Source organism: Cynocephalus volans, chromosome 4, assembly GCF_027409185.1.
Source record: "Cynocephalus volans isolate mCynVol1 chromosome 4, mCynVol1.pri, whole genome shotgun sequence".
In the NCBI taxonomy this organism is placed as follows: Eukaryota; Metazoa; Chordata; class Mammalia; order Dermoptera; family Cynocephalidae; genus Cynocephalus; species Cynocephalus volans.
The window spans coordinates 108,358,804-108,374,636 of record NC_084463.1 but is presented as its reverse complement, the minus strand read 5'-3'; the positions used below and the strand labels follow the sequence as shown (position 1 = coordinate 108,374,636).

The 15,833-nt window shown below is 39.9% G+C and overlaps 1 protein-coding gene across 3 annotated transcripts; it reads right to left on the bottom strand.

Moving 5' to 3' along the window:
* Positions 1-5,949: 5,949 nt before the first annotated feature.
* LOC134375307 (olfactory receptor 5P4) lies at positions 5,950-14,249 on the bottom strand. 3 transcript variants are annotated; one of them, XM_063093645.1, is made up of 2 exons: positions 12,891-13,800; positions 5,950-5,975 (listed from the first exon to the last, which is right to left on the bottom strand). In XM_063093645.1, the coding sequence occupies exons 1-2, from the start codon at positions 13,798-13,800 to the stop codon at positions 5,950-5,952; spliced, it is 936 nt and encodes a 311-aa protein (XP_062949715.1). The 3 variants fall into 3 exon arrangements, with proteins under 3 accessions (XP_062949715.1, XP_062949716.1, XP_062949714.1); XM_063093646.1 differs by lacking the exon at positions 5,950-5,975 and adding an exon at positions 14,234-14,249 and having other exon boundaries at positions 12,862-13,778; XM_063093644.1 differs by lacking the exon at positions 5,950-5,975 and having other exon boundaries at positions 12,862-13,800.
* Positions 14,250-15,833: the final 1,584 nt, after the last annotated feature.

Below are 15,833 nucleotides of genomic sequence, written 5' to 3'. Positions count from 1 at the left end.
ATTGAGCTCTTTATTTTTGTCTTCCTTCCTTCCTTTATTTCTTCTCTTTTTTCCCTTCCTTCCTTCCTTCCTTCCTTCCTTCCTTCCTTCCTTCCTTCCTTCCTTCCTTCCTTCCTTCCTTCCTTCCTTCCTTCCTTCCTTCCTTCCTTCCTTCCTTCCTTCCTTCCTTCCTTCCTTCCTTCCTTCCTTCCTTCCTTCTTAGCACTCACTTATGAGTGAGGACATGCAGTATTTCTCTTTCTGTGCCTGGCTTATTTCACTTAATGTGATTTAAACCAAGCTCATCCACGTTGCTGTGAATTGCAGAATTTCACTCCCTTTTATGGCAGAGCAGTATTCCACAGTGTATATGTGCCACAGTTTCTTTATCCAGTCATCCACTGATGGACATTTAGTTTGGTTCCATATCTTGGCTATTGTGAACAGAGCTGTGATGAACATGGGGGTGCAGGTATCCCTTCGACATGATGATTTGCATTCTTTTGGGTATATATCTTGATGGAGTTTGGATGTGTTGTCCCCTCCAAAACTCATGCAGAAATTTGATCTCCAGTATGGCAGAGTTGGAAACTGATTGAGTCATGGGGGCAGATCCCTCATGAATGGATTAATGCTCTCCCTGGGGGTGGGAGTCCTGAGTGAGTTCTTGCTCTATTAGTTCCTGTGAGAACTGGTTGTTTAAAAAGACCCTGGCACCTCCTCTCTCTCTCTCTCTTGCTTCCTCTCGCCATGTGATCTGCTTGTACCCACCAGCTCCCTGCCACTTTCCGCCATGAGTAGAAGCAGCCTGAGGCCCACTCCAGAGGCAGCTGTCCCAGAATGGTAAGCCAATAAACCTGTGTTCTTTATAAATTACCCAGTCTCAGGTAATTCAGTTATAGCAACACAAAATGGACTAATACATACCTAGAAGTGGAATCGCTGGACTGTATTCTTGTTCTATCTGTAGTTGTGTGAGAAACTTCCATACTATTTCCCAAATTAAAACCACAGTGTGAATCTGGCCCTCACATTATGGGCATGAGGGAGGTGACAATTAGCTTTGTATCTCATGAATATTCTTAATAAAAAAACCACACCGAGTTATCACCTCATCTTAGTTAGACTGGCTATAATAAAAAAAGAAAGAAAATAACAAGCGCTGGTGAGGGTGTGGAGAGAAGGGAACACTCCTGCACTGTTGCTGGGACTGTAAATTAGTACAACTACTATGGAAAACAGTATGGAGGTTTCTCAAACAACTACAGATTGATTCTCCATATGATCCATCAATCCCATTTCTGGGTATATAGCCAAAGGAATGGAAATCATCAAGTTGAAGGGATACCTGTACTGCCATGTTCGTCACACCTCTGTTCACAAAAGCCAAGATATTGAACCAACCTAAATGTCCATCAGTGGATGATTGGATAAGGAAACTGTGGTATGTGTACAGCATGGAATACTACTCTGCCATAAAAAAGAATGAAATTCTCCCATTTGAAAGAACATGGATGAGCCTGGAGAAACTTATGTTGAGTGAAATAAGAAAAGTGCAGAGAGATAAATACCATATGTACTCTCTCATAAGTGGGAAAGAAGGAAAGAAAGAAAGACCACAGTGGTGTGTGGGATTTGCAGAGGGAGAGAACATACCTAGGGATACAAAGTGGCGTAGGAAAGGGGCATGGAGAGGGAGGTCAGGGATAATTGAGGGGATAATTGGGTGGGGAACATGGGGTATAACCACAATTTGTGGTGATGGACATGCTGCCAGTATGGATCTGGCCATCACATCTTAGGCATGAGTAGTGACAATTTGCTTTGTACCCCATGAATAATCATAACTAATAAAAACAAAACAAAACATGAAAAAAAATTATGTTAAGTGAAATAAGTCAGACACAGAAAGAGAAATACTGCATGTCCTCACTCATAAGTGAGTGCTAAGAAAGAAGGAAAGAAGGAAGGAAAGAATAAGAAAGAAAGAAAGAAGAAAGAGAGAAAATGAAAGAATGAGAAAAAGAGAGAGAAAGAGAGAGTGAGCGAAAGAAAGAAAGAACCAGAATAGTATGTCGAAACTGCAGAAGGAGAGAGCAAATCTATGGTTACCAGAGGTGGGAAAGGGGGTGGGAAAAGGGGCTAGAGAAATATTGGGTAAGGGTCACAAAGAAGAATCACTATCTGTAATAATAAATATTCTAATAATAAGACTAATAATATGCTAATAGTAATCATCACATATTGTAAACAAATAATGATAGTCAGCAAGGTACCACAAAAATATATATATAATCAATTATTCTTCAATAAAAAGTTATTGGTGATTAACTAAATTGAGTTCTAGTTGCTCAATGCATTTTTCATCTGATTTCAAAAATTATATTTGTGAAGAATTATAATGTGGTAAATTATTATACTGAAATGTGAAATAGAAATAACAATATTAAAATTTATTTAGAAAATGATAAAAAGCATATAAAATATATCCAGTGGGAAAGAATTCCTGGAAAGAAATGCTCCAAATTGCTAATCGTTGACATAAATGATAGTAGCCAGATATGAGAGGAATGTTTCTTTGGAACTTTCAAGTGTTTCTCCTAACATACTTATATAATTTTTATTTAGAAATAAAAACAGCCATTGCTTCACTTATGCTATTACAGTACTTCCCAGGAACTAATAATGTATTTATTTTCTTTCTTCTCAGTAAAGACTGCATTTGCTGGACAAGGAAACCATTTTGTTCATCTGCTTCCCCGCAGCCTGTTTACTAAAATAATCATGCATGCATTCATCCAACATGCTTTCCTTCAACATGTTTTATGTTCTGGTGCTAGGTATTTGTAATACAGTGATAGTATACAACAGCTTTGTACCCCATGAATAATCATAACTGTTTGTAGATGATATGATCCTATATACTGAACAGCCTAAAGCCTTTACAAAAAAACTCCTAGAGTTGATAAATGATTTCAGCAAAGTTGCAGGATACAAAATCAACACACGACAATCAGTAGCATTTCTACACTCCAACGGTGAACATGCAGAAAGAGAAATCAAGAAAGCTAGCCTATTTACAATAGCCACCAAAAAATTAAAATACTTAGGAATAAAGTTAAACAAGGATGTGAAAAATCTCTACAAAGAGAACTACAAACCACTGTTCAGAGAAATTTAAGAGGACACAAGAAGATGGAAAGATATCCTGTGCTCTTGGATTGGAAGAATTAACACTGTGAAAATGTTACCCAAAGTGATCTACAGATTCAATGCAATGCCCATCAAAATTCCAATGACATTTTCCTCAGAAATGGAAAAAACTATCCAGGCATTTATATGGAATAACAAAAGACCATGCCTAGCCAAAGCAATCCTGAGTGAAAAAAAAAAGGAAAGCTGGAGGCATAACACTACTTGACTTTATACTATATTATAAAGCTAGATTAACCAAAAAAGCATGGTACTGTCATAGAAACAGACAGAATGGAATAGGATCAAAATTTCTTTTGCAGAGAAAAAAGGAACTCTTATACACTGTTGGTGGAACTGCAAAATGGTGCAGCCTTTACGGAAAATGTTATGGAGGTTCCTCAAACAATTACAGATAGATCTACCATATGACCCAGCTATTCCACTGTTGGGAATATACCCAGAGGAATGGAAATTATCATGCCAAATGATAACTGTATTCCGATGTTTATTGCAGCACTATGTACAATAGCTAAGAGTTGGAACCAGCCAAAATGTCCATCAGTGGATGATTAGATAAGGAAACTGTGGTACATCTACACAATGGAATTCTACTCTGCTATAAAAAAGAATGAAATACTACCATTTGCAACAACATGGATGGACTTAGAGAAAATTATATTAAGTGAAAACAAGTCAGGAACAGAAAGAGAAATACCACATGTTCTCACTTATTTGTGAAAGCTAAAAATAAATAAATAAACACACAAACAAATAAAGGGTGTGGGGGGGGGGAAGAAGACACAACAATTACAACAATTCCTTGAACTTTTTATGACAAGTGAACAGATATGATGTGGGGTTGGGGGCAGAGAGGAGAAACGGAGGGGGAAAGAGGAACAGGTCATGAAAACCAACTAAAATGTATATTGATAAGTTAAAATAAAATAATAAAATAAAAAAAATAAAATAAAAAAATTTTTAAAAGTTAAAAAAAAGAAATCCCCAAATCTGACTAAACAAATGTTGCCAGTGAGGAGCCACAACAAGGGAAAAAAAGGAGCCACTCAGAAGCTGGTGAGTCATCACAAGGGACCAGCCCACAGCCTTTCCCATGGGAAGTGTTTGCAGCATGGGCAGTGGGGGATATGGGCCCACTGGGAGAACACTGGGGCACAGCAAGGGCAGCTGACCAGCATCCCAATCAGCAAAGGACCACTCAGAGGAGACTGGTCTGGAATATAGAATTGCATGGGGTGCAGTTTGATGAAAAGACTCAGGCCCAGATCAGAGTTTCTACACAACCCAGGTGCACCAGGTCTCTTTTGAGCCGGAAGTTCCTACAAGGTAAACCATTCAAACCTAAGCTGCACAAAAAGCCTTCCCTAGGGAATCAGCAGCAAAGGATCAGCTTCTTCCTGATCCCCACAGGAAATTCCTGCATTTTAGAAGAAAGCAAAGGACAAAACATTAGTTCCGGCCCAGGCACACTGCCAGCATCTCGGGCCCACCCAGGGACCTGTGGCTAGAGCCAGGGACTAGACCCCTCTCCCACAACCAGGCACACAGTCAGTGTCAAGGAGCATGCCAAAAAATCACCTCCATGTGGGTGGCCCACCACAGCCACCACAATTACCATGGCTGCCATGAAAGCGGCTAGGTGCCACAGCCACCACGCAGATGGTCTGCTAGCCACTGGAGTGCATTGACACAAGGAGAGTCGCCAGCAGAGACCAAAGAAAAGAATAGGATGTCTCTATCCATAAAGGTCATTCCAGAGTGACAGAAGAAGCACCTGCTCTACGATATTATTGGAAGACCTGAACACACGTATTAGCATTGGGCAGATCATCTAGGCAACAAATGAACAGAGTAACAATTACTCTTTCAGAAGGAGAGAAGAAATCTAGGGTTATCAGAGGTGGGAGAGGGGAGGATAAGGGGGATGGGGAGAGATTGGACAAGGGGCATAAAGAATAAGTATGATTTGTAACAATATATATGCTAGTAATATTGATTTGATCAACATATGTCAACGCTGAATCCCCAAAATATGTATATTCACTATGTTGAATAGGAGGGGTGAGAGTGGGCATCCTTGTCTAGTTCCTGTTCTTAAAGGAAAAGCTTTCAGCTTTTGCCCATTCAGGATGATATTGGCAGTGGGTTTGGCATATATGGCTTTAATTATGTTGAGATACTTTCCATCTATACCTAACTTATAGAGGGTCTTTGTCATGAATGAGTGCTGAACTTTATCAAATGCTTTTTCAGCATCTATAGAGATGATCATATGGTCCTTGTGTTTGAGTTTATTAATATGGTGTATCACATTTATTGATTTGCGTATGTTGAACCAACCTTGCATCCCTGGGATGAATCCCACCTGATCGTGATGAATAATTTTACGTATGTGTTGCTGTATTCTGTTTGCTAGTATTTTAGTGAGGATTTTTGCATCTATATTCATCAAGGATATCGGCCTGTAGTTTTCTTTTTTGGTTATATCTTTACCTGGTTTTGGTATCAGGATGATGTTTGCTTCATAGAATGAGTTTGGGAGATTTGCGTCCATTTCAATCTTTTGGAATAGTTTGTAAAGAATCGGTGTCAATTCCTCTTTGAATGTTTGGTAAAATTCTGCTGTGAATCCATCTGGTCCTGGGCTTTTCTTTGTTGGGAGCCTTCTGATAACAGCTTCAATCTCCTTTATTGTTATTGGTCTGTTCAAATTTTCTACGTCTTCATGGTTCAGTTTTGGGAGCTTGTGTGTGTCAATTAATTTATCCATTTCCTCCAGATTTTCAAATTTGTTGACGTATAGTTGTTTATAGTAGTCTTAAATGATTCCTTGTATTTCAGATGAATCAGTTGTAATATCGCCTTTTTCATTTCTAATTTTTGTTATTTGAATCTTCTCTCTTCTTTTTTTTTGTTAGCCATGCTAATGGTTTGTCAATTTTATTTATCTTTTCAAAAAACCAACTTTTTGATTCATTGATCTTTTGTATTGTTTTTCGGGTTTCAATTTCATTAAGTTCTGCTCTGATCTTAATGATTTCTTTCCGTCTGCTAACTTTAGGTTTGGATTGTTCTTGTTTTTCTAGTTCTTTAAGGTGAAGTGTTAGGTTGTTCACTTGCCATCTTTCCATTCTTCTGAGGTGAGCATTTAATGCAATAAATTTCCCCCTTAATACTGCTTTTGCAGTATCCCACAGGTTTTGGTATGATGTATCATTATTTTCATTAGTTTCAATAAAGTTTTTGATTTCCTGCTTGATTTCTTCTTGGACTCATATGTCATTGAGTAGAGTGCTGTTTAATTTCCATGTGTTTGTATAGTTTCCAGAGTTTCATTTGTTATTGCTTTCTAGTTTTAATCCATTGTGGTCTGAGAAAATACATGGGATAATTCCAATTTTTTTGAATTTGTTGAGACTTGATTTGTGACCTAATATGTGTTCTATCTTGGAGAATGATCCATGTGCTGATGAGAAGAATGAATATTCTGAGGTTGTTGGATGGAATGTTCTGTAGATATCTGCCAAGTCCAATTGGTCTAGAGTCTTGTTTAGATCTTGTGTTTCTCTACTGATTCTTTGCCTAGATGATCTGTCCAATATTGACAGTGGGGTGTGCAGGTCCCCTGCTATTATGGTATTAGTGTCTATTTCCTTCTTTACGTCTAATAGAGTTTGTTTTATAAATATGGCTGCTCCAACATTGGGTGTGTACATATTTATGATTGTTATGTCTTCTTGATGGATCAGTCCTTTTATCATTAAGTAGTGTCCCTCCTTGTCTCTTTTTATGGTTTTTAGTTTAAAGTCTATTTTGTCAGATATAAGAATAGCTACTCCAGCTCATTTTTCTTTTCTGTTTGCATGGTAAATCTTTTTCCATCCTTTCACTCTTAGTCTATGTGAGTCTTTATGGGTGAGGTGGGTCTCTTGAAGGCAGCATATAGTTAGGTCCTCCTTTTTAATCCAGTCAGCCAGTCTGTGTCTTTTGATTGGGGTATTTAAGCCTTTTACATTAAGAGTTGTTATTGAGAGGTGTTGATTTATTCCTAGCATTTTATTGGTTGTTTGGTTGTCTTAGGTGTCTTTTGTTCCTTGCTTTCTGATTTACTGTTTGGTTTCTGTGCTTGTTGGTTCCTTAGGTTGTAGATAGCCTTTTTGTTTGTTTGTTTTCTCTTCAGGAATGCCATTTTTATTATACTAGTGTGTTTTGATTTTTCTTGGTTTTTTATGGCCGTGGTAGTTATTTTTCAGGAACCAAACCCAGTACACCCTTGTGAATTTCTTGTAAGGGTGGTCGTGTGGTGGTGAACTCCCGCAGTTTTTGTTTGTCTGAGAAATATACTATTTGCCCTTCATTTCAGAAGGATAGCCTTGTAGGGTAGAGTATTCTTGGCTGGCAATCTTTGTCTTTTAGTATTTTGAAAATATCATCCCATTCCTTTCTAGCTTTTAGGGTTTGTGATGAAAAGTCTGATGTTAACCTAATTGGGGCTCCCTTATAGGTGATTTGATGCTTCTCTCTTGCAGCTTTTAAGATTCTCTCTCTGTCTGTGAGTTTTGCCAATTTGACTGTAACATGTCTTGGAGAAGACCTTTTAGGGTTGAACACGTTTGGAGATCATTGAGCTTCCTGGATCTGAAGATCTGTGATTTTTCCTGTACCTGGGAAGTTTTCTGCCAGTATTTTGTTGAATATGTTTTCAATGCAATCTCCTTTTTCCTCCCCTTCTGGAATACCCATGACTTGGATATTTGAGCACTTAAGGTTGTCTGATATCTCTCTCAGATTTTCTTCAATGTCCTTGATTCTTTTTTCTTTTTTTTTTTCTTTTGTCTGCTTGTGTTATTTCAAACAGCCCATCTTCAAGTTCAGAGGTTCTCTATTCAACTTCTGCAAGCCTGCTGGTTAAACTCTCCATTGTGTTTTTTATTTCGCTGAATAACTTCTTCAGTTTGGCAAGTTCTGCTACATTTTTTTTCAGGACACTGATTTCCTTGTACATTTCCTCTTTCAGGTCCTGTATACTTTTCCTCATTTCATCATGATGTCTAGCTGAGTTTTCTTGTATCTCATTCAGTTTCCTTAGAATTATCACTCGAAATTCCTTGTCAGTCATTTCGAGGGCTTCTTGTTCTATAGGATCTAGAGCTTGAGATTTATTAACTTTTGGTAGTGTACTTTCTTGATTTTTTGTATTTCTGGTATCTTTTTTTTTATGTTTATTCATTGTGGCAGGGGGTTTCACAGTCCACTGGTTTGAGACTATTGAGTGACTAAGATGTTGCTGTGGTTGCCAATTCGGTATGGCTACCTCCGTGACTGCTCAGTTGGCCTCTAGTGCCTTGTGTGTGTGGTTGCCTCAGGTCTTGGGCCTCTCTGGGGAGCCAGCTCTCTGGTCAGCTTGGACTCTGCTGGGCTGCTGGATCACGGGGTGGTACCGCAGGGTGTGTGGTCTCTGCTGAGCTTCCACCTCCCATGCAGGACTTCTCCCTGTTCCGTGCACTCTGGCCCGGGCTGCTGGGATGCACCAAGGCACCACAGAGCGTGTGGTCTCTGCAGAGCTTCCCCTTCCCCTTCAGGATTTCTCCCTGCTCTGTGCGTGCTAGGCCAGGCTTGGGATGGAGCCGGGTGGTGGCAGTGAAGCCTACCTGCTGCTGGATCATGAGGCGGCAGCCCCTCCACAGGGTGTGTGGACTCTACGGAGCTTCTATATCCCTTGCTGGAAGTCTCTGTGCTCCGTACACATTGGGCCGGGCTGCTGGATCACGCAGCAGCAGTGTGGTCCCCGTGGAGTTCCCGCCTCCCCTGCCCGATGTCTCCCTTCTCCAAGCACACTAGGCGGGGCTGGGGATGGAGCCGGGTGCCTGCAGAGAAGCCTACCTGCTGGATCACACAGTGGCGGCCCCACAGGGTGTGTGGTTTCTGCCAAGTCTCCACCTCCCTAGCCGGACATCTCCCTACTCTGTGTGCACTGGGCTGGGCTGAGAATGGAGCCAGGTGGTGGCAGTGAAGCCTACCTGCTGGATCACGCAGTGGCAGCCCCACAGGGTGTGTGGTTCCTGCCAAGCCTCCGCCTCCCTTGCCGGACGTCTCTCCGATCTGAGCACACGGGGCTGGGCTGGGAATGGAGCCGGCAGTGAAGCCTACCTGCTGGATTGTGTGACGGCGGCCCGCAGGGCATGTGGTCTCCGTTGAGCTTCTGCCTCCCCCGATGGACATCTCCCTGTTCCATATGCATTTGTTGTTATGTTTTTATAGTTTAAATCAGTTGATTTGTGGGAGAGAGTGACGCTAGGGACCGTCTATTCTGCCATCTTGACCGGAAGTCAGTTGCAGACGCTGGGAAGTCCAAAGTCCAGGGAACACATCTGGTGAGGGCCTTGTTTCTGGTGGTGGCTGCAGGCATGCCTGCGGCAGTGGCAGGTGTGCGGACCGTCAACGCCCAGCGGTGGGCTGCAGGCAGCAGGCAGCAAGCATCAGTCCAGACCAAGTGCCGAAAAACAACTTTATTAAATTGTAACTTACATAAACACAATTTAAATATACAGGTTGATGACTTCTGAACATATGTAAATTCATATAACCACCACCCTTCATTATATACAATGATCTCATCACCCTCACAGGGTTACCTCTTGCCCTTTTGCTTTCTTTTTTAAAATTGGTTATGAATATTCATAAGATACAAAGCTGATTGTCACACCTTGTGCCCACGATATGAGGGTCAGATTCATTTTGCTTTCAATCTCCTACAATACTCTGATATAGGCGCATTTTAGAAAACCTTGAGAAATGTCTACGACCTCCTAAGTCCCAATCCATTTCGGAAGAAGAAAATTTTCCTGAAATTTTTGTAGACTAAGGATGTTTTTACGACACAATAGGTCGGAATTTTTAAAATTCCTCTCAGTTCAAATCTTTGCCTTCTAAGTACTAATCTACAATTTGTAATAAATAGAAACCTTCAAAAAATTTTATGAAAGAAGTTCTTGATTGTTCCCAACAGAGATATTATGACTATCATTGATCCTTACGTGTTGACTCACTTTGTATGGGGAAAATGCTTTTTGCCGTTGCTGATATTCTTTTTCTCTCTTTACAGGGGCATCCCCTTATCTTTCCAAGCCTGCATTCACCTTCCCATGGAAGGAGTAAATAGGCTAATAGTGAATTTTGAGGGGAAAACTAGATATGCAAATGTATTACTCTGCTAGGGCTGCCATAACAAAATACCGTAAACTGGGTGGCTTCAACAGCAGAAATTTTCGCTTAGTTCTGCAGGCTAGACGTCTAAGATCAAGGTGTTGGCGGGGGTGGTTCCTTCTGAGGGCTGTGAGAGAAAATCTCTTCCATTCCTCTCACCAGCTTTTGGTGGTTTGCTAGCCATTTCTAGCATTCCATGGCATGTAGAAGCATCATCCAGATCTCTGTCTTTATCTTCACGTGGCATTCTCCTTGTGTGTTGTCTGTGTCCAAAATTCCCCTTTTGATAAAGATGCAGTCATGCTGGATTAGGGGCCCAAGGTACAAATACACCTGCAATGAACCTGTTCCCAAATAAAGTCACAATCTGAGGTAGTGGGAATTAAGAGTTAAATACATAAATTTTGACGGGTGGTGCAATTCACCCCAAAACAGCATCCCAGCCATTCTTCCTCCTTTTTCTTGGGAGCACACCTGCCCTCAGTGTTCTTGACTGCTCTTGGCTCTACTGTGAGCTGATGGGTAAAGGCCTAGTCTCACTAGGGAGACCTGAGTGGCTGCCTAATGACAGTACTGCCAGTGACAGAGAAGGAAAGAGTTTCAAGTTCTGGGATTTGGAACATGAAAACAAATGTGTCTACATAGATAAATCACATCCTGTAATATCAGCTGTTCCATTTCTATAGGTTGTATTTTGCTCTCACATATTCCTTATCTTTTTGTCATTCTTCAGTTGATTCAGACTTTGGGAGGGGAAAATGAATGTAAACACATATTCTCTTCAAAAGAGACGTAACAGTGTCAGATGCAACCATACCCCCTACATCTGGGTGACTGAATTACTTGAATCCCTTGGAGTTGAAATACAAAGAACAAATCTGTGCACGGATTTATCATAATCAACGGGGGAGTATTTAAGTCTCTAGACAAAAGGGACTTAGGTAAGGATGGGGTCAATATGTGACGTATCTTCTTTTGAGAGAAGGAAAGGAAAGGAGAGAGGTCTACCACTTAGATGGATGTGCAGCGAGGGCCACCCCAAGCCTGTTGGCATACTGGGCTTCATCAAGGGGTGGCATTTATTGAGAAATTAAACAAGGGAGAAGGAACAGTTTTGGGAGAAATGTGGTAAATTCAGTCAGGACACACTGAGGTTGATAGTCTTGAGGAAAAAGCCAGGGAAGAAGTTCATCTGTCCTCCAAGGAAGATTGTATTTGGAGATAGGGATACCGTCACCACACAGGTGGCAGCTGACCTCATGGAGAAGACGAGGTCACCCAAGTGGGTGATGGGGAGGCAGGGAGAAGGGCAGAGGGCTAAGGATGAACCTGGTGGAAAGTGAAGTCTGGAGAGCAAGATGAAGAGGAGGACTACCCGAAACAGCCAACGAAAACCTTCAACCACCAGAGTGCAATGTCCCCACCCGGCACTGAGATGGTCCTTTCCCAGACTGGAGTCATACCTCTGAGTGCCCTCTCTTTACAAAGGATCACGTCTGTGCTGACTTTAACTCCAGAATTATTGCACTGGTGGTATTATAGGTCCATAATGCAAACAAAGAGGTACAAGAAAGCATTGTGAAGGAAATATAGGAGGCAGGGAATCAATTTAGAGGCAATCACCATAACTAGACTGGATCATTAGCACCTACAAAAAAGACAATGGAAGAAGCAGAGACGAAGGACACCTCCTTGAGAGACATTCCAAAATGTGTGACAAATATATTTCTTGCCTGAACCACAATTTCATGCCTCCTATCTATAAGCCACTGTCCAAAGTCTCACCATCCCATTCTGCTCCCCCAGAGAAATGTCTGCTTCTAAAATCTTACTCTAGTTCTTGTTTGTTAAGACTTCAGTCATGAGAAGGTACAGCTGAGATTTATTCAATTTCTTCTGTTATTTGGGTTGGATCTCTTAATGGCCAAACAGAAGAATCATGATTTTTTTCCAATGGCTTAAATAAGAGAAAAATAAAACTAACATCACTATTTCCAAAAGTTTAAACATTCATTGAGCACGGCAGGTCAGTACCTTCAAAGGAAGTGACTTGAACAGCCTGACTTGTCACCATTACCATTTATTACACATCTATTGGAAATTTCTTTCCCAAATATTATTTTACATGGTAGAATTTGAAGAAATTTGATCTTTGATTGAAATATGTCTCATTTTGTCTCAATTTAAATAGGACTATAATTGGTGAATGGGGGAGATTTTATTAGAAACTATTCCCTGAAGTATTCTTACCTTGAAAAATCCATATTTAATTTGAATTCAGCAGATGTCCACATAAATCACACATTCGACCTCATAAATGGAAATAAACATTGGCTTTTTATATTTATAGGAATTCTTCACTATATGAGTAATGAAGTTAATGATAAATATTGTTAAAATACCAAGCACAGATGTTCCCCAAATCATTGGTTTTGTTATTTATGGATTCATATCTGATTTAATTCAGGAAAAGCAATGTGTTCTTGCTCTCAGTTTTTTCATGGCCTCTTTCACCTCCTTGTTCCTCAGACTGTAGATGAGGGGGTTCAACATGGGGATCACCACAGTGTAGATCACAGAGGCCACTTTAACCTGATCAGCGGAATAGCTCGATTTGGGCATCACATAAACAAACAAAACTGTCCCATAAAACAAAGTGACTGCAGTGAGGTGGGAAGTGCAGGTAGAGAAAGCCTTGTTTCTTCCCTCAGTTGAGCGCATGTTCACAATGGAGTGGAGGATGCAGACATAGGAGACGATGATGGTAAACAGTGTGCTGATAAGGACGGATGCAGAAGAGATGGCGGGAGATATTTCAGCAATGTAGACATGGCCACAAGAAAGCTTCAAGAGTGGGAAGAGGTCACAGAAGAAATGGTTGATTTTATTTGGGCCACAGAAAGACAGGTTCATCAAACAGCCTGTGAACGATGAAGCGTTCATGCATCCACCCAGGTAGGAAGCCCCCAGTAGGAGGAAGCAGACCACTGGGGACATGTGGGTGGAGTAGAGCAGGGGAGAGCAGATGGCCACATAGCGATCGTAGGCCATGGTGGCCAGTAGGAAGCACTCCGTAGTCCCAAAAGTGACATCAGAACCAAGCTGGGCTATACAGCCAGTGACAGGGATAGTAGTTTTGTCTCTTAAGAAACTGATGAGCATGATTGGTGTGACTGATGTGGAATACCCGATGTCCACAAAGGCCAAATGGCTGAGAAAAAGGTACATAGGGGTGTGAAGCTGCGGACTGCTTCGGATTAAGAGGATTATGCTGATATTTCCCACTATGGTAACTATATAAACTGCTAGAAAAATGACAAAGAAGATGGCACATAGTGTAGGATTATCTGTTAATCCCAAAATAATGAACTCTGTCACTGCTGTATCATTTTTAGTCTCCATATATCTATTTAATGGTGACTATGAAACCAGAACCAGAGGAGATTAACTTGGCTGAAATGACCCCATAATTAATGTATATGCCTAAACACAATCTTACAATTCAATGTTTATAATGTGAACTTTGCCTTACTTATAGAATACTTTGTGCACACAAATTTTCTTTTCAAAATTGCTTAAAACATTAAAATTGAAGACTCAGTCATTTTAGGACCCAGCTGTTTTACTCCTATTTGTGTGCTGTTGAATAAGTCTAATCCCCATGTGCATAGGAAATATATAAAAGGATGTTTACAGCCAAATTGATTATAATAACAGAAACAGTAAATAAATTAAATGTTCATAGAAAGGCCAGCTCTTGATTTTCCATCCCATCCCAAATGTGCCTCTTCCCCGGTGTTCTCTCTCTTAGTACATGCTATCTCCACTTAGACACTAGATTGAGCCCCCAAATAGAGAATTGACTTTGACATCTCTTTCTTCCTGACTTGCTGTTTTTCCTGGAATAATAAAAAAAAAAAAATCACATCCTTATTTACAATAATTGATACCAAGAACTAGATTGTGTCTATATTCGAGACAAAAAGGCCAAACAAATTTTTTACTATTGCTATGAGCTAAACATCATAGATATTTTGCAAAGTATTCTAGGATTTATCTCCTCCACTATACTTTTTAATAGTTATGGGACTGTGTGAATAAGAAGAGCCTAGGTATCATTATGGACTAAGATTAAATGGAAAGTAAATGGAAGTATTTGGGGACCTGTATTAGGTAAGATTTAGTTTCGCCATATAGGCAACTATAGGGAAATAAGAAGTGGGGGCTTCTTATTTGACAAGGGTGGAGGGGTTTAGGGAGGCAGGGATGGAAGTAGCCAGATAGGAGAGTTAGGAAGTTATATTGAAAAAAAGATTAATTAGCATTTAGAATAATGGTCCCTTTGTTCAAAATATAGCACAGGATCAAGGAAAGGAGAGAATACGTTAGTCATACTTATTCTTTTCCACGACTCTAATCTAAAGACCAAAATTTTCTTCAGAAAAACTGGTTTTTACTTAGAGAAACTCTATTTGAAGAATAATTAAGAAAACCTGCATACATAATGATCAGTAACCGTGCTCTTCGACAAACATTATATCAAATTTTATTCAGTCAAAGTAACATGAGAATCATGACAATGGTATGCTAGGACGCGATTATGTGTCTGAATTCTCAAATTCTGGAGTTTTTACTAGAAAAAGACCCAAATCAGAAATGAGTTCTATATTTTCAAAGAAAATAGATGTATGAAAGACAGAAATGTTTTCAAAGTTGGATATAGTTGCTTGCATGGAAGGCATAGTAATATGTGGAAATACAATGGACTTTGGAGCCAGGCAAACCCAGGATGAGTTTCCAGCTCTGCCTCTCATTGCCTATAAAATCACAGGCAAGTTATGAAAACTTTCTGATTTTCTGTTTCCTTACCTACAAAAAGGAGATAATACGTACGTACCTCTTGTGATTCTTGTGTTAAAACATGCAATGTGAGAAAAACAGCAAGCACTGTGTATATAACAAATAGATGCTCAATTACTAATAGTTTGCTTGAAATAATAAATTTTTAACTTCTGATACATATAAAAGAATAAATATTTCTGTATCCTTAAAAAATAAGAAGTATAAACTAGTGGTACATATACTGTAACACTGGGGAGAGGCTCCAAGCAACTTACTGTACAGAAAAGCCATATTTAAGTGAGGTTTAGGTCATTTGGGATACAATTCCAAATTACTTACTACACTTGTAATTACAAATTAAGTACTTCACTTGTTTTGGAAAATTACATTGACGATCCATTGAGACAGAGAAATTACACATACACATCTACTGGGATAGAGAAATAACCACTACACATGATTACGTACAGGTGTATAAACGAACTATTCTAAATACCCAGGAGTTCCATTTGTTTTTTAACTAAATGATTTGAAAAAAGAAATTATAAGAATTTGGTGTAGTTGAAGTTGATTTTTAGATCAACACAATTATC